We start from the raw sequence: 19,840 nt of genomic DNA, 5'->3' as shown, positions 1-19,840 counted from the left end.
ACCACCACCTGCTTACCCATACCTATAAATATCCACCAACAGTAATCACAATTCACGCAACATTCAGCCTTGATAATGGATGCAGAATGCATTCGAAACGCGTCGGCCAACTCATCAATATCTTCAACTTTTACCCGTTGTTCTAACAACGTTAAAACGGCTTATCGACTTCTTGAGAAGAAGAAAGTAAACCTACAGACATCAGTCTTGTTTAACAAAATCTGTCTATATATAGATATATGTGTGTGTACTTCCATAGCACTATGCTGTTCTTAGTTTTTCACAGATAAAGAAATTAATGTGTATTTAAAAGAAAAGTAAAACAGTTCTAATCTTAGAAGGTTGAATCTGCTTTGGCTACTTGATCATTTAAGCTTTTATAGAGATAATGTTCTAATCTGGTTGCCACCATAGGTGTTTATTTAGTGAGTTTGATTTTCAAGAAATGAAAGTGATGAATGCAATGACCTGATTTGTCTAGTGATGTTGTTTAATAAAAGTCATCTAAAATGTTATGATTCCAGTTTAGTTTTAGCTGATTGCTACAGATGTGGAAAGCTTGTTTCTTTTTCCAGTTTAGTTCATTGTCAGTTATAATTAGGATTGAGTAAATTATATTAAAACAATTTGAATATGCAGATCAATAAATCAAGTGACAACTACAACCAATAGAAAGTTGAGTTGGGACAGCATGTATACGAGATCTACCTTTTGACATGTTTAGCATCTCATAGATGATGTGGTACCAAAAATGTATTACTTTTGGAAAAAGTATGTAACAGCACTTTTCAATGTAAAATTTTCATGCAAAAAATCAGAAAGACATGTTCAAATTGGGGATTTAGAATTTTCAAGATGGGGACATCCCTTTTACTTAATGTTATTGGAAAACAAAGAAATATTGATCATCCTGGAGCACCAGGACCATTCTGAAAGAGACCTGTCACAATTAAGTCATGTACTAACCATGGTAAGTAAAGTGTGATGTTTTGTAACAGGTGAGATTCTGCAAATACAAAGGTAAGTGGCAAAAACTATCCACATTCCCCATACAACAGTACCTAATATAATCAACAAGTTGCTTCCATGCCATATATTACATACGAAGACATACCTGTCAAATTGCTAGACACAGCATCTGTGGATTTCTGTGTGATTGAACTATTTAAACGAGTGCTGGAAAATCACCACCTTCATATTTCAAAATCGCTTCTGGAAAGGTCACAGGAAGGAGTTGTGTGCTTTTGACATGACAACCTACAATTGGCCTTCTACAATAAAAACTATGTTGCAGAACTGTTGTCAAGAGCCACACTTATCAGATAGAGCATGAGTAGAAATGGGAACATAGACTGTGACTATGTTGTGATGCTCCAAAATTGCTTTAATATAATATATTGAACCTCTATGCATATTTTCTAATTTTACATGATCACACATGCTCCATCCATTTACTGATGATATGAAATGTATAACTGCTTATACATCCTGTTGATAAACTGACAGGTATTAACTACATGTAGTAAAGTGTTTCTCATTCATGGTTGTTCCTCACTAAATTGATATTTTTAAACTTTACCTGCATTGACCAGATGGTTTGTTTTAGCAAATTAAGATTACTTATATTTAAACAACCTCAAATAGGTAAATGGAACTTATTGCACCTTTCAAAAGAATATTCATTTCTCTATCTAAAACTTCTGATAGATAATTTTAATGATTTTTTCTTTTATAACAAGGAATATGGCTCACATTGATCTTAACTTACCATTATATAAATCTTTTGTTCATCAAAGGTCACTAATGACACAATGTACTTCAAGAAAAAAGAAGAAACAAAACCAAAAGAAGTACACATTGAAGGAAGGAAGCCAAAATGAAGACTTGGCTCTTATAGCTGCTCTTAGTGACCTTTTCCATTCTTCAGGCAGAATGACAGGTACTAACCAAATTTTCCGCACTATGTTGATAAGTTGACAGGTACAATCTGATATCTGTATTAACTCGTCAACTTTATTAATTTTGTTGATTAACTTGTACAATTGGATATTTATATTAAATTACCAAACTTATAAATTCTCTTCATAAATTTCCAGATAAAATCTGATATCCACATTAATTTTGCTAACCATCTTGATAATTAACCTACTCATAAGATTATAAGTTTTGTTGAAGTTATTCAGTTAGATACTTGAAGTTTGTGTTCTGTATGGTGAAGTGATTAAGCTAGTTGTAATCACAAGTGATTGCTGTTTTGACACATGATCCTGGAATCATTAACATAGGGAATGTTTGACTTTATAATTATGTGATACTGGCAGGTTTGATTTGGTGTTAATAATCTAACTAGCTTTTAGATCAAGTTTATGTAATTTGGGAATGACTACTACAGTGTAAAATGATATAGTTAGGTTTATAATTATTTCTACTTATGAATCAAAAGTTAAATTTATTATGATTCTAAACCAGGTGAAGTTGGATCTCTCTTGAAAACTTTAGTAATGATGGGCTATGACCAAGAAGCAGTCACTCTTCAGCACAATTTTACTGACCTTCTTAAACTTATAGAAAACTCCACTTCTGATGTCTGGCCTACTTGTAAACTTGATACAGAAATGGTTAGTTGAACTGTTCATATTTTTGGTAAATTTCACATCATACTATTATTTAGCAACTTAAAAGGAATGTGACATTAATCTAAAGCATACAAAATATTTAGTAATAAATTTGGTAATTCTAAAAAATATGAAAAAGCTAATCCAAGTTTTATATCCATATTTAAGAAATTTTAATTGTTCTAATAATAAATCGTATTTACTGTAAAAGCTGTAACTTCTAATATAATAGACTAGAATTATTATCTTGATTTGAGGATTGATATCTACAGCAGGTATTTGGCCCACAGTCCACAGCAAACACTTTAATAATGGCTCTTCAACAAAAAAATCAAGATATGTCACCTATAATATCTGGTGAGTGTGTATTCTGTTTACTAAGTAGAAGTTTTTAATTCAGATTTAAGTACTTATATTATATGTAGTTATGATGACTTATTAATTTCTTGTAACTGTTCTGAAGTTGATATTTTTTTTAAATTTAAAATGATTACTTAAGTTCCTGATGACTTGATAGCTTCTATACATTGTTAAGATTTTATATGATTGTGTGTTTTTCAAATTCCTAATACATTTCAACTAATGTCAACTTTGCAAATACCAATATGATGATTGGTAAAAGAACTTTAATAAGCAATAATTTATAAAATTAAAAAATTTTACTAAATCTACCAGACAATGTGTTCTTGCAAGATATTTCATTCATGGTTGTACATAAATCATGAATTAAAGAAAATATTTTAAAAAATTTATAAATAGGAAAGATTGAAATATTTTTAATAAACTCGAAATAATTGACTGAAAAACAGTTTAATCCTGGTATCGTACTGATCAGCTGTTCTTTATTTTCTCCTTAGTCAAACTCAAATCATAATTACGCTGGAGGTAAAGTCCAAAATCCATTGTAATTTCACAGCTTTCCCCATCTTGCCAGGCAGTAATCCCTTTCTTTAGCCACTCCCCCATCATCCAGTTCCTCTCTCCTACTAGGACCTTTATATGCTTCTTCAGGCTCTTGCCCTCCTTTGAGCCATTGACTTCCTATTCCTTGTACCATTTGTCTCTCAAAAGAAATTTCTCCTTCTCGTTGCTTGTGATCATCATCATTCATATATTTATCCTTCAGATGCCTACTGTATTCTCTATCATAGGGACTGGTTGATGTTGTTTCCATTCCACTCCTTTCTCCCAAAGACTTGGATTGCCAGGATGAATGATTGGATGTTTCTCCACCTCTCTCCCCTCTATTTCATCATTGTATGGATTGTCCATTGTTGTCTTGCTTGGACTGCCCCTTTTTGTGAAAACCAAGGTTGCCTATTTTTACCGTGGTAACCTCTTCCTTTTGGGACTCGTTCCCTTCCACTTTAACTGGTTAGGTCTGCCAATTCATTATCTAGCATATTCATTTTTGGGTGAGACTAGCCATATGCTTTTTTTTTGCATCTTCTCCCACCAGTTTTAGCATGTCACAGCCTCTATTGCCTGTTTTTGTCACTTGCCTTTAAAGGAAATCTTACAGGCTAGTTTGGGGTTGGGAACTACACCTAACACATTCTTCTCCCACTTCTTACATCATTGGGCAGTTTCCTATGCTTCTGGTTTTTGCCTCTCTCCAGTTGCCATTTTATAGTCTACTCAGAGGCTTTATCTCTAGTGTGATGAGTTTTGCCTGTTGTGTTTTTCAATGATCTCCATATCATTCATAAGTTTCATGACACTTCTGTGTGTGTACCATCGTTTTTCACATTCAAATACACTACAAGTTTCTCCACAACAAAAATAAAAAATGAACTGGAGGAGTCAAGACTCACCAGTTCAAATTTTACACGAGGAATTACACCTTACATTCCTTATGATGATTGCCATCAGATTGATTGACATTGCCTCAGAGGTAATATCCAAACCCTGCATTGAGCAGGTGAAAATGAAAAAGAGTTAAACTCATCCACCTTTCCTCAGTGCCCTCCATTGGGATGGGGTTTTCTACAAGACTGCTTTGGCAGTTTATCTTTAAAATTGACATAGCCATTTTTGTGCCTTTTCCAAAAAAAAAAGAACAGCACTAGGTGTACTCCTGCCTTTACACCTGGCTTGCACTTGCTGTCTTTAGTCATAGTAACCCATTGCATTCTCTCTCAGTGGGGACCCAATTCCAGATGATTGGGTTTGATGAGAGTGGTTCACCTCTCTCCCCCCTTTTTTTAATTGAACAGCATTGCCCCCCCCCACCATTTTCATTGTGGAATTCTAGCTCTTAGTGGTGCAGATAGGTAAGTAATGTTTCAGAAGTTAACATTTTCTTTACCTGAAAATGTGTTTCAAATAGATTCTTACTTCTTCACCACCATCCTGCCCTTCCTCTTCCCATCGTCTACAGCATTTTCTTTGCTTTGTCAAGAATGACTTTATGATCACGTGCTAGTACTCATAGGGATTATTGTGCATAGTGGTAGTGTTGAAAATATATTTTCAGGTAGAAAAATGTTCAATGTTTCTCTTAGCTGGTGATGATTTGACATTTTTTGTTGTTGTCAGTAACTCTGTAATATCTTCTTATGTTTATAACTTTCCTAATAGCCAGACAGCTTCTCATAGATGGCAAAAATGGTATATTTTTATTTCCTGATAACTTTTTACTTATCATTAGTCTATCAAAGTTTTCAATTCTATTATTACATAGTACATTAGAACCTCTACTATCAACTTTCTCTTAAAAACTGGCAACTCCTGAAAATAATCAGTATTTTTAGTCCCATTATATCCACTCTTTCTTTGACCCTATAACAACAACTTGCTGCAAAGTGCAGCACATTACATAGTTCTCATTATATTTCATTCAAAAATAAAACAAGTGGATAAAATGTATATAAGAAAAGTTTTTTCAGGTAAATGTGCATATTTTATTTTCCATTTTCTCTATCATATCACTAACTCCAGCTATTATCATCAACATACAGTGCAATGAAATGCTTAGAATTAAGAAATAGAAATATGTACATACCTTTTAACTTAATAATCTTAAAATATCTTCTTTGGGTAATATGCATAATTTCATGTCTTTACCTTTTCACTTGTATTCTATTTTGAATGTTTTATTTTCCTTTCCTATTCTTTACCATTGATTATTTATGTCGACACACATCAATGGGTAACCACAGGTGGTATAACTGTATGAATGGCAGAGATACTTTAGCCTTGGGCAAAATCTTTTTATACACAATTTCTCAGTGGATCAAGGCTTGCAACAAACACAAAATAGTTCTTTTGTTTGTCGACAGTGCTCCTTTACATTTTCAACAGGAGCTATGGAATGTTCCTTTCTTATTTTTCCTATTGTAAATGACAGAAGTCTTGCAACTTCTAACCAGAGGGTGACTGAAGTGATGAAATATCATTATTACTGACATCTCCTGCACTACATCCTAGCCAAATATGATAAAGCCAATGATGTTGGTCAGCCAAAGCTGTCTCCATTTTGGATGCTTGCCATTGGGTCAGTGAAGAGGTGAAAGAGATCAAAGCCTCCACAGTGAAGAAGTGCTTTTCAGCAATAGGTTTTCCTACCTCTATTGCCGAAGCTTCAAATGATGAAAATGAAGATAAAATTCCATTGACATGTCTTTCAAAGTTGCTTAGAGATGCCAAAGATCAACTGAAAGTTAATGAGCTGTCTGCAGAAGTGTTTGCTGCCTCAGTGGATGTCAATGCCAAAGAAGATAAACACTGTCAAGGTGATTTTATTGACAATATTGCTCATGGAATTCTTCAGTTCACAGCCTCTGTGCAACCTAACAACCAACCAATAACACTTCACCTAGCATTGAAAGATGACAACACAGCAGACAAAATTACCATCAAGAGCTGTGCTGCAGCAGTGAGTGGACAGATGAACTCAAACGTTTTTTTTTTAAAGAGAAAGGTATGAATAACTTGATTGAAGCAATGGCAAACATTGAAAGATCTTTGCAAGGGACTTTAGTTTCTGCCAAACCTCAAACAAAAATTACCAGCTATTTCAATCCACTGCTGTAAATTGAATTGAAATGTCAAATATTTTTTTCTATGATATCAAATGAAGTTTGTTTTTGTTTTGTTTTTTTTCATTTTTATGAACATGTATTGTAATGTAAGAACAAATGTCTAAATGTTGTACACTGTATGTGTCATATATGCTTTCAATTTTCAATAAAATATTACATGTATATATGAAATAGAAACACCTTAAAGATTAATGAGAATAAAAATGTACTTCTGTATCTATTCATAATGCAGTGTAAAAATAAGGGAAAGAATTGGGGCTGTAGTAAAGATGACTTAGTGAAAACATGAGATGAAAAGAAATGTACATGTAAGTGGTGCTGATGAGGGAAGGTTCGAGTCATATATGTAAGGTGATCAGTTTCTAGTTTCACAATCAAACCACCTCCCAAAAGAGACCATTTGCATTGTAGAGGTTCTTCTCCACCTAGCATTTTTAACCAACATTTATCAAGTCATATTTTTATCATCTGTTTAGGTACTAAAACTATGCCAAGGTTTTTTGAAAGTTTTGAAACTCAAATTTTAAGATTTGTATTTTAAAACAAAGAAATGGAGTAATACTTATTATTTATTTCTCAATAACAGTTGTAAGTACATGTTAAATGTGTTTAAAAATAGTATTAATTGTCATGTTTCTTTGTATCTTCTGCTCTTTGCTATCAGATCCTGATTTAAGGAATCCTCCTCCAATCGTAAAGAGTGAAACTTGGAAGCTTGTGTTACTACAGTAAAGACATTTATCATTAATAAAGTTGCTTGATTAATTCAAAAATTGGTAGACTTGAACTTGTAAACATTTTATAGTATGTATGCACAATAAAACATTTTTTATTTCCTGAAGTTTTGTTTGAAAATGTCTGCTTTTCTCCCACAAATATGTCTTTTATTAACATTTTGTTTGCTATAAGATATCTTTTACTTTATATATTCATAGAAAATATTTATATTAATATTTTACAGAGTTCTTTAAACAAGAAATAATATGGGCATGTGACTGTGTAAAGGATGTTTCAGTTTTTTATGTCATTTAAAATTTTGAATTTTGCAGATTTTTCTTAATATACAGCATCTACCAAACAGTTGCATGGCACAATATTTTAAAATCAGATCTCCTGGGTGTACTATCACATTCTGTTCAGTAGTGCCGATGCATATTTGAAGAACTTTCTACACTAAAACTAAAGTATTATTTTATACATGTTAAAAGAAAAACTTAGTATTTTAGTGCCTAGACTCATCTGGGACTTTCACAGATTTTATAAAAACTTTAACCTCTTACATGGATATAATTGACTGTATATAACTGGTATATTTGTCTCATCTATTCCATTGTCTGATTTCTAATGGGTATCATGAGTAGGTCCATCAAGTGCATTCAGCATTGAGTTCCTACACTATAGCACTAACAGATGGCACTAGCTATCTTGTGAGTGCTATCTTTCATCAGTTAGAGATAAATGTAACTGGGATGGATTGTAGAGAACATGGTGCTTAGATAGCAAACAAATTTGTAGTGAATTAGTTTCAACCAACCAGAGTTCTGTGTGTGACTTGGATGATTATTCATCAGATGAAGAGTGGATTAATTCTTCCGATAGCAACGGCAGTTCCGATAAAACTTCTGATGAAGATGATGAGACTGATACCGTACCTCTGGACATACCTTAGGTTAATCAAGGTAAAGAGTGCCCACATCTTCCTTACGTTTCAAATGATGGAATTAAAATGTAAATAAATGAAAAGAGTAATTAAGTAGAACTCTATGAAAAGTGTGTAGATCAGAAGCTCATTGATCAAGTTGTACAAGAAACCAACAGGTATACCCAGCAGTTCATTGTGAAGTATGGAGCTACACTGACAAGAACATTGTGTATTCACAAATAGAAAGACAGTGACACAAATGAGATAAGAACCCTTCTTGTGCTTCAGGGTATAGTGCACAAAAGCACTGTCACACTTTTTCGTAACAGCATAATGACTGAGAGTGGTATCATCTGCTGAAATTTCTACATTTGGATTATAAAGAAACATTTCATGAGAACTCACAAAGTAGAAAGCTCTTCAAGATAAAGCCTGTTCTTGACCATTTCAGGAACAAATTTCAGTCTGTATGAATACTGCAGAAAAACATTTCTGTAAATAAATCACTTCTTGGCTGGAAGGGTTGTTTTGGTTGGACAATCTACATTCCTTCCAAATGAAACCAGCTTAGAATAAAAATGTTTGAACTCTGAAAGTACTTCAGTGTATGTGTGGAATTTCCTCATTTGTACTGGAGCCATGTTTGATTATGGTGATAAATACCAAGATAAACCTATTACATCAAGGATTGTTTTGGAACTGAACGACCCCCTTCTAGACAAAGGATACACATTGCACTTGGATAACTTGTACATCTGCCCAGAATAAACAAGCTTTGCCAGAAAAAACTGACTATGTGGGGACAATGCATCTCAGCAAGAGAGATGTGCCAGAGAAGGTGAAAGCTGTAAAGCTCAAGAAATTGGAGACTTTCACAAGAAAGCAAATGATCCTCAGATGGAAAGAATAATAAGGATGTGATCTTTCTTAGCACAATGACAAGATGGAGGCTGTTGAGACATGAACAGGCAACACTGAAGTTGTTCTTAATTATAACATGGAGATGGGAGGCATAGACTCAGTTGACAACAACCTTCTTCAAAATGCCATTGTGTGACTCTCATTGAAGAAATACTGTACAAAAATTTCTTGCCATCTCATGGATTATTTGTGCCCTCATTTCCTATTATCTGCACAAAAAGTTGGAGGAAGGAAAACCAGACTGATGTTCCTCATTGAGCTAAGCAAGGGACTTGTTGAAAAATATGCTACAGCAAGGCCTGTAGCTGCCTTAGGGCAAATTTCAAAATCCTTTAAACCTTCTAGGCTCCTAGAGAGACACTTTTATGAAGTCATCCCACCAATAACAAAGCATAAACCCACCAAATGATGTAAAGTTTGTTACAAGAGAGGCTAAAGAAAGGAAACAATGATACCTCAAATGCAATGCTGCTTTGTGTCCTGCATTCTACTTTCCACATATATCACATATAAAGGGTAAAATCATTCAAAGAAAAAAAATTCAACAAATGTTTTTGCCAAATGGCCTTAATTGGTCTGGTTGAGTGTATTTGATTTATGTGTCTCTTTCAGTGAAATAATTATTATTATTCTGTCATGCTACATATTATTTTGTTTGTTACTTGCTAAGAAGATTATCCAAGGCTGTTGTGGATCATTGGCCTTGGAAGTCTATTGCTCATCATCCCATGACCTTTATATGTCTCACCTTAATCAAACATGTTAGATTAATAGCTTTCAATCATTTTGTTGCAGTCAGTAGTGTAATTCAATAAACAATCCACGAAACACAAGACTGTATTTCAGCACAGATATGTAAAAAACAATGATGATGATGTCAAGGTACTTTGCCGATAATTCTAACTGCAATAAACATTTTTGCCTCTAAGGTATTATAATGAAATAAAGTTTACTTCAAGCATTATGTAAAATTAAATTTCTGTATTAATTTTATAGAAATATATTTGAAAAATTGACAACTGAAATGACCTATATACTGTGTTATGAATTTTGTTTTTCATGACATAACACTGGATTTGTTGTTTATGAGTTGCATCTTATTGAAAAATAGGAGTTTTCATCAAATGCAGCCCATAAAACTTCAAATCTAGTATTATCCACTCTGACTAAAATTTTGTATCATGTATGAAAAGTGTAACATTTCTATACAGTGCAAATAGGGAGAAAGTTTTACAATTCTTTATAGAAAATAGCTTTAGTTCTTCAATATTTTGTGTTGAATGTCTTAGATAGTGTAGCATGACATTCAGTAGTAATATGTGTATGATGTTCAGCCTCTCTGTAGCAGGGTATAATCATGGAAACTATTGTTTCATAGAATAGTAATATTGTTGAAGTATACAAATACCACATACTAATAATGGCTGGAGGCGGCTTAAATGGGTTGTACATTTGCTGTTATGTTAAACTTATATTAAAGTTTTTCTTCATTACCCATTTAAGCCGCATCCAGCCATTATTAATCTCAAAGTGGGTTCCTCGTCATCGAAATCGAATTTAAATACCACATACCTTACTCTGTTAAAGCTTATGTTTCATCGCTACAAAATTTGAAAATTCTCCATTGTTATTATCTGAAACATGCTAAATTCAGTAAAGGTCATTTGTTAACTTCAGCTCAAAATGAAGGATTTTGTATTAATAGAAGATGTGATAGAAAATAATAAACAATTAGCTCAAAAGTCAAATGGAACTTTGGGTTCAATTAAACAAGATTTGAGAGAGAGTATTTCTACGTGGAATAGAGCTAGACAAAAGCAAGGAATAATTAATGCAGGGAGAAGTATACTTGAATATCTATCAGGCATTGCTATGTTAGGTGACTTAAAACAGCTAACTAAGAAAGTAGATAAACATGTTTTTAAATAAAGAATACATTTCTTTGGTGAACAGATAACTATAATTCACTAAACCAAGCTCTAGAACTTCATAAGTGGATCTGATAAGTGTCAAATGCATTAAAGAATATTATATTACAGTTAAGTGTTCAGTAGTTACACTTGATGGTTAGCCAGCTGAACACTAGTATACTTGTCAACATGATAGGCAAAGTGGGAGTAACAAATGCCAGGGCTGCATCCATCATGGTTACCAAAGCATCTAAGATCACTAGTTGAGGATTGTGCAATCTACAATCAGTGCAGTGGCAGTATTCAATGACTTATTAATTGAAGTGCCAATATATTTATGGGACCAGATGAGCAAAGGATACTGGGCTTTGTTGCTGTTCTGGGTGTGTGTGTGTGTGTGTTATTATTTATATATATTAAGCTAATTTGAAGTGTTGTAGATATGTACATACCTCCGCCATTTTGAGTATGAATTATTTTCAGGTTGTTTTATATATTATATTTTGTATATATGCATATATCTGTATGACTCTCCTTTATTTTAATATAATCTTGTTCAATTACCATTGTTAAATGGTATAGAGTATTTTAATTTTATAATTTGCTTTAAAGGATTTTTAAATATTTAGGATCCTGTTTGTATTGATTCACTGTAAAGATGTGTGTTGGATATTTATCTGGGTTATTTTTGGATAGTAAGGTATTTTGATGTTAGTGGGATACTTTAATAAGCGTGATCGTACATGTGAAACTACTGCATTTTTTTATGTTAATTTTTAAGTGGTTTATATTTTAATATGATATTATAGATTGACACTGAATTTATATTTCCTAGTGTGTTAACATGTAATTAGAGTCTATGTTGAAAAGTTTAACATAATTTTATTTGTTAAAGAGTTTACTTTGTATTATGTATTCTTTGTTTAAGAGATTATTTATGAATTTTCACATATTTCTCTGTTAAAGGGTTTGTTTTTATATTGTACATAGTTTTAAAGTTAAACTGTTTATTTTTGCATTGTATATACTTTCAGTACCAAGGGTTTTATTTTTGTATAATAATATACTTGATATTAAAGGTTTTTATCATGAAGTACATTTCTTTAAGAGTTCTTGATTATGTAATGTATTTCTTTCTTTAAGAGTATTTGGTATTGCATTTTCTATGTTTAAGGGTCATGAGGCCTGTATGATGTTCCAGTGGTTTCAAAAGCAAAAAAGAATTAATGCAATCCTCTGATCACATAAATTTAAAGTTATCTGTAGGTTTAAGGACATTCCTGAAGTAGGGAAGACAGGAAATGTAGTATTTGAATATACTCTGTGTTTCCATCTTATTGTAATATTATGGTATTTATTCTGAATGTATCCTTTGTTCTTTTTTATTTGCACGTTTCACATAGCATGTGACTTTTCCTTTGTTTTTCTGTAATGGATAATATCTGTTACCACCCACATAGAACATTGTTCAATAAAACACACTGTTTAAGGATGACCACAGCAGTGTTCTTCACTGGTTGTTCATGTAATATCTAGTTGCTATAGCCCCACTTCTCTTGAAATGAGAATGAACATTCATATAGGTAGTGCTAATTACCCTAGGTAAATGTGAGGTTTCTTACATGCTAAGGAATGTTACATTTGGTCAGTCTAGTTTGGAATATCTCTTGACTTGATCTAGTCAAGACAAGAGAAGTTATCCAGTTAAGATGATCATCCACTGTAAGTAAAAGCAAGCATATGCACTGTTTATGTTTAGTGTTCTAATAAATATTGTGAATTTTGTTTTACACTTTGTTACTTAATTTACATCGACTTGAATAATGAGAAATTTAATGCTACTTCATAATTTATATCTTAAATGAATCTCCTGTGGACCTATCTGATATAGCTCTAAAGTCAATCCAGTTTCATCTGGATATACTATATAATTTGTTTCAATTCCACAAACTCTGTCAGAGTTTAGAGAGAAACGAAAAACAAACTCCATGAATCACTTGCCTTGAATCGCCAGTTAGCAGGCCCTAACTGATTACTCTGAGGTAAATCTACCAGCCAGAAATTACTGCAGAGTAGGAAAAAAGATGAAATGTAGGTGCTGTGACCAAAGTATATTGTTGCAGAATTTTATGCTATTCCTGAATGAGTGAATAACCAACTTCAGAGAGTTACCCTAAATCTAGACATATATGGAGATGCCTTTTCACAGGATGAAGGGCATACAACCTGAAGGAGGATGAGACAGGACTGTTGGGGGGCAGGAAGAGCAGTGAAGCCCTCTCTTTGATCTGGGGCTTTTGCATTGCTGCATAGGACTCTGGGAACTAACATGTTGCAGCCACAAGTTCAAGATGGAGAATAAGGGCCACCTAGAGCACCCAAAAAGCCTGATAAAATTATCCTCTTCTGTAGTAGTTGTAAGTGTGACACACAGGTTAATGGTTGGTCTCCATATGACCCTTAGCTACTTACCAAGCAGTAAGGCAGAATCTAACCACCTTTTTTAGTGCCACTCATGGGAAAATGTGGTGAAGTGTCAATGGTGTATATGGTTCATCAACATGAGACAGTAAGCAATTGTTGATAAAATTGGTGCTCAGTGGAGTAGTGAAGAATCTCTCTGTGTCGTGATATACAATGTCAAGCTAAGACCCAGACATAAGATGATGTTGGTGGATGAGTTTCACCAACATGAGCCTCTTTGACAGCAGGTGAGACTGTGGGCACTCTCATCTGAAGATATGAGGAATTGGCACCCAGACAGTTACAAGCAAGGTGCCATTGATGATGGACTCCATCAATGTGAACTGTATTGCCAGCCAGTAATGAAGCAATTACTCAAAACTAATGAGGATGAAGGGTGAAGTAGGAAAGACCCTACAAATAAGGAAGGCTGGTTGCCAAGGCAACCATGGACTGTAGAGTAACTAAGTGCCAAGAAAGACTCGTGGATGAGGTGTTTCAGGCAAATCATTGCTTGGAACCATTGGTCTCAGGAACAGACGATGTAACTTCCAGCTCTGAGTATGAGTGACCCATTCATTGATACAGTTGAGTACCTAATGGAGGTATAGCTGGCTGATTGAGAGGCAGGCATGCTCAAGTTGTGCTGACATTTATACCCATTGGAGAACCAAGCCATCCATTGGGCCAAATTCAAGTTTCATAAGAAGGGTTTACTCGTGAACTTGGGTACCTTTTCGGATTTGCTGCACCATTTGCATGGGAAAGTATACCCTGAAATAGCATTAGCAGACCACAAGTTCATCATGAGACAACCAAGTGAGACCATGAGGCGTCACTTACACTACAGTTTCAAGTGCTCACCTCAGATACGTTGCAAGAATATAGGAACCTGATGAAAGCAACCATCATAGGGTCTCTGGGTATGACTCTCCCTGTTGAACCTGGTGCCTCCTATGAGAACAGAGGTGAAACCAACACTCAAAATGTCATACCACAAACAGGCTGGTACCCATTGAATGGGCTATCCAGGCCCTCCCATAATATTTGTGCCCCAGCAGATACAGCCAGTGTCTTAATCCATACATTGCTTCAGGGGGGAGAACCCAATCTTATGCTATAGTTATGTACTGAATATGTATTTCCATACATTACCCACATCTTGCCAGGCAAAATAGCATATCTTTCATCCTGACCAACCACACAATGTCCTTTTTATCAACTACAAAGAAGTGAGAATCAACCTTTGATGCAGCTAGTGGTTGCCCAACCCTTGTGGGAGTCCATTATCCAGACTTATGTAACCCAAGACCTGTAGGTCCTCAGAGTATTACTCAGACTAGTGCTAATGCCCAACAATGATTCTACTTGGCAAGTTTAAATTATAATGTTCTGCATTGGTATGTAGCACAGAGAAAAAATACCTATACAGGGCAAACTCCAGCAAAGTATATTTAATTCTCCCCTCTAGTGAATAGTCCTATATATCGCTGCTCATGTCCCAAAAACAAAGAAAAGTAATTGATGTGTACTGGTCATCATTTATTACTTCACTAAGTAGGCCAAAGCTTATCCAGTGGTTTACACTTTAACACAGTTGTTCATTGATATGTTACCAGAGCAGTGGATAGCACATTTTGGTATCACTGGAGAGATGCACACGGATCAGAGAACTAATTTCAAAAGCTAGTAATTATCTCAATTGTGCACATGTTGTGACTGTGATGAAAATGCAGATTTAACCTTATCATCCAAATCAGATGATTTGACAGAATGTGTTATACAGACTGTCAACTATATGTTTGCAAAATTTGTTTTTCTTGGTCAATTAGGATGCACACTTGCCATGTATCATAATGAAATATTTCACAACAAATGGAGGTTGAATATTTGATTACCTAAAATGTTCATGTTTTGGTAGACAATGATGGTTCTTGTAGATGTGATGCAGCCCACCTCATAGTTCCCTGGATTGGTTGAAAACAGTACTGGTGCACACAAAGGACAAGGAAACGCAGCGATATGGTAAAGGAAGTGCTATGACAGTTTTGATTGGTTCACATCTAGTACTCAGATAAGTTAGTCCTTTGTTGTATGGGAAGCATGCAAGCACGACCAGGATGCGGATAAGCTAAAACCATATGTTATGGATGAATTTCTTGTGCTCAGCATTGGCCAGGAATCACAGCTAGAGTCTGAGGAAGATAAAACGTTTATGGTGCTCAACTGATGAAGAGGAAAAAGATGAAGGTACTTATCTCCCTGTATTTAGTGAGTCAGATGAAGAAGAAGAAGAGATAGCAGAAAGTTCCAGTGGTTGGTCGGTGTGACAAAGAAGACTTCCTGATCATTGGGAAAAACAACTATACAGTCACTGATTTCTGGATCTGTATTTTCCAAGCAGTTGACTGTCCTTCACATTCTATGATTTTTTTTACTCCATTATTATAGATAGAACACGTGTTTGGTCTAAAAACCAAAAATTGAAATTGTTTTACAATCATTAATTTTTAAGTTATATGGAAATAGTACGAGATACGATGTATGCACTACATTGTACAGTTACCCAAGGACATGGAAAGTGTGGATGCTGGAGTTCCAACCGCAAACCCACATGACAATGCAGAAGTACTGTGACAATGTGGTCTGCTATTCTTGTTAAATATTTACTATTATTCAATTATCACCAGTAAATTTCGCTGACTTTAGTTTTGTGACCATTTGTACTGCTTGCAGGAATCTTATGAATCAACTTTCAACCAATAAGTAGTGTTGCATGGGTACTGGAATTTAGTGTTTTATCCAATTAGGACCAAGCATTGCAGTACAAGGGTAGACATTTGCTGTTTATTCATCCTCGTAAATGAATATTAAAAGTTTTTCCAATAAAACATCATATCTTATTAATTATTTTATCTACCATAATAATATACATGGTCAGTCCATTTGTCCGAGCTGGTAACCCCCCCCCCTCACACACACAAAGAAATCTAAACTACCACTTTTTCTTTTTAGAATGACTACAGATTGTAACAGAAAATTTACCATAACTTATCAAAAACAACTTAAGACTTGAGATAGTTTACAGGTGTTTTTAATTACTCTTATTTTTTTAATTGATTTTTGAACCATGTCTACGCGCACGGCATGGCCAGGTGGTTAGGGCGCTTGACTCGCAATCTGAGGGTCGCAGGTTCGAATCCCCCTCCCACCAAACATGCTCGCCCTTTCAGCCGTGGGGGCGTTATAATGTGACGGTCAATCCCACTATTCGTTAGTAAAAGAGTAGCCCAAGACTTGGCAGTGGGTGGTGATGACTAGTTGCCTTCCCTCTAGTCTTACACTGCTAAATTAGGGACGGCTAGCGCAGATATCCCTCGTGTAGCTTTGCGCGAAATTCAAAACAAACAAACAAACCATGTCTAACATGTGATACAAGCTGTATCTCACACAGTGAACGAGTAGGGCAACTCAGAGTATTGAAATAAGTAAAGCACGAGCTATTTGCGAGCCTGGTTCGTGGAGAAAATTTTTTAATACTAGAAATAAACGACTTAAAACTCAAAAATGTTTTTTTTTATATATTTAATTAGACACTCAACGTTTCTCTTTACACCTTCAGGAGCGTTCACTAAAACACAAACCGAAACTGACATTTTGAAACTTAGTACTGTCAGTTTCGGCTTGTGTTTTAGTGAACGTTCCTGAAGAAGCTGTAAAGCGAAACCTTAAGTGTCTTGTTTTGTTTGGTTTGTAATTAAGCACAAAGTTACACAATGGGCTATCTGTGCTCTGCCCACCACGGGTGTCGAAACCCGGATTCTAGCGTTGTAAGTCCGCAGACATACCGCTGTGCTACTGGGGGGCGAGTTGAGTGTCTAATTAAATAAAAACTACATTTGGGTGTCATAAGGTCGTTTATTTCTAGTATTAATATGTCTTATATACATCAACATGCACTACAGAAATTAAATAATGAGAATTTTTTATTACTATCTAACCCAATGAGTTTATCATTTTTTTACTTTTTTGTAAACTTTATAACAATGAATTAAAATATACATTAAAAAAGGAATTTAGTACTTACCTTTCGCCTCTTGATTTTTGTTGTCTACCCGTTAATGAAAATTAACCCTACTATTTTTAAACCAAGGCACTAACAGATCTTTTTTTTTTATTTCCAATATTCATTTAAGAACACAAAATAATAACAAGTATAAAGTATACGACTTTCTGTGACCATCATACTTTAACTGGCTTGTTTTGTTATGTAAAGCAGCACCACTTGAAACTAGTAGTCCTACTGTAGAGTCCCCTAAAAAATACTTTCTCTTCCCACATGATAAGATTATAACTATGGTTTTGGATCCACCACCAGGACCAGAAGTTAAGTTCCTGGTAGATACAGAAGTGGTGAATATTCTAGTGGACCTCACAATCTTTCAAGCCTACTGGGTGAAACCAATACTATTGCCTGTTGGAACTGATTCTATCTGGTGAATGGCGACAGACTAGATGTTAGAGGAGATGTGGTTCTTAGTCAGATCACTATTACTTCAGTGAATACTGACATTTTTCCCTAAAATGGTAATAGCTAGACATCAGAGAAGTGGATCTCTCATTCAACCTGGGATGTATTTTCCACATAATGAAAGTAGTAATTTCTGATATGGGATCAGCATTCTTGGAATGGTTGTAGATTGAGCCCAGGAACAGTGGACTACACAAATGGTGATTTATGGTTTATTCCAGACACTGTCTAATGTGCTGGTGTCATGTAACATAGTCATAGAAGTCACACATTAATACAGTCGCACAGTTATAAATGTTACACAATTTGTAAATGGAATAAAATCCCTAAAGAAAACAATGAAACATTGGCAAGAGCTAATATTCAAAGGTAGTACTAGCATTGACTAACGTGAGTCTGTTTAACTGTGTTGGACCTGAGCAGTTTTGACCCCATTCATTCTTATTGAAACTCAGTACTGTCTACTTGACAAACAGCTAGTACGCTAGGTGAGAGAGTTTGGCGTGTGTGTTCCCATTGTCTCGAAGGGGACATCAAGGCCACGGAAAACTGTTTTAATGAATATTCCGGAAAACCAGGAGATTGAGAAGACTTCAGATTCTCTTGACACATGTTCTGCAAGTGATGGTGGGTGTAAAGATATGTTAAGTTTGTAGATGCATTATTTCATCAGTACCTAGTTCATGATTGTGAATGAACAGTGTGAGCCCCCTCCAAACCTATGTACTCAAGTGAACATTTGATGAACTAGAACTCGGTTAACTTGTGAATTTGAATCCAGACTTTTAATATTTAAGATCAAGTTCCAGTAGTGGTTAGTCTCTCTTTCTCAACTGTGAATCAATGTTCCTGATCTGACAAATTATTGATCCAGCTTTCATTTTACAACTGAGAAGTACTCCTCATTAATTTACGAAATCTCGAAACTGTTTAAGAACCCCAAGACTTCTTCTACAGGTAGGGGTATGAAGCCATCATAAAGATAGAGAATGAAAGGGTAATAGTTACCGTTAGTGAATCAGTGAACAAGTTGGCATTAATGTTTCTGGGAGCTGAACTGCCCACAATGGCTGATGAGGACCCTGATACTGCTGAAAAGTCCCCAGCATCAGGTCATTGGACTCAACATCATCCAAGCTGGAAGAACCTAGCCTCCAAGCAGCCCAATAACAGGAGTCAGAACCACTGCAGATAACACCCAAAGAAATGAATATCAAGGAACAATGAAAACCAGTAACTTGTTCAAGGAGAAGAAAGTCGTGAGAACACAAACAGATCTCAAGGTATCCATAGCCACCAATCAAAAGACAATAACGCTGGAAGCTCGACTAGAAAGATTAAGATGATTTGAAAGAAGCCTCAATTGCTTTCTGATGTGAGTATACAATTCATATATTTCTTAATTTATTATAATTCATTTTGTATGTTTTGTATTTGGTTTTAATTTAAAGTGTCCTCTGTCTTCCACACTCATCAGTGCATGTGGGAGACAGGGATCTAACCATTTATTTGTTTTGTAGATACGACTCATTTTTTTCGTGTACTGACGCACACTGGCTCTTTCTGCATGCGAGTGTGTGTAAAAGGGCAAGGGTTTAATAGTTTTTACGTGTGTATATTTCTTTTCTTTAACTTTATGTGTAGGGTATATATATTGTTACATCTCCGTTCGTTAGTTGATTTTCTGTAACTTCGTTCCCACGAAACTTTAGCGA

General features: G+C 34.9%; 1 protein-coding gene across 2 annotated transcripts in view; it reads left to right on the top strand.

The window, feature by feature from the left end:
* LOC106472746 (putative elongator complex protein 1) overlaps nucleotides 1–7,499 on the top strand; it is a 26,038-nt gene extending 18,539 nt beyond the window's left edge. The window contains exons 7-10 of one of the 2 annotated variants that reach the window (XM_022401283.1): nucleotides 1,797–1,939; nucleotides 2,470–2,618; nucleotides 2,891–2,972; nucleotides 7,323–7,499. In XM_022401283.1, the coding sequence (XP_022256991.1) occupies nucleotides 1,797–1,939; nucleotides 2,470–2,618; nucleotides 2,891–2,972; nucleotides 7,323–7,390 (442 nt within the window). In that variant the 3' untranslated portion in view covers nucleotides 7,391–7,499. Of the gene's footprint in view, nucleotides 1–1,796; nucleotides 1,940–2,469; nucleotides 2,619–2,887; nucleotides 2,973–7,322 lie in introns of both variants that reach the window. The other variant, XM_013933403.2, reaches the window with a different exon arrangement.
* The last annotated feature ends 12,341 nt before the right edge of the window (nucleotides 7,500–19,840 follow it).

The sequence above is a fragment of the Limulus polyphemus genome, unplaced genomic scaffold (assembly GCF_000517525.1).
Source record: "Limulus polyphemus unplaced genomic scaffold, Limulus_polyphemus-2.1.2 Scaffold5575, whole genome shotgun sequence".
Lineage (NCBI taxonomy): Eukaryota > Metazoa > Arthropoda > Merostomata > Xiphosura > Limulidae > Limulus > Limulus polyphemus.
The sequence above is the reverse complement of the archived record's forward strand: the minus strand, read 5'-3'. Positions and strand labels throughout refer to the sequence as shown.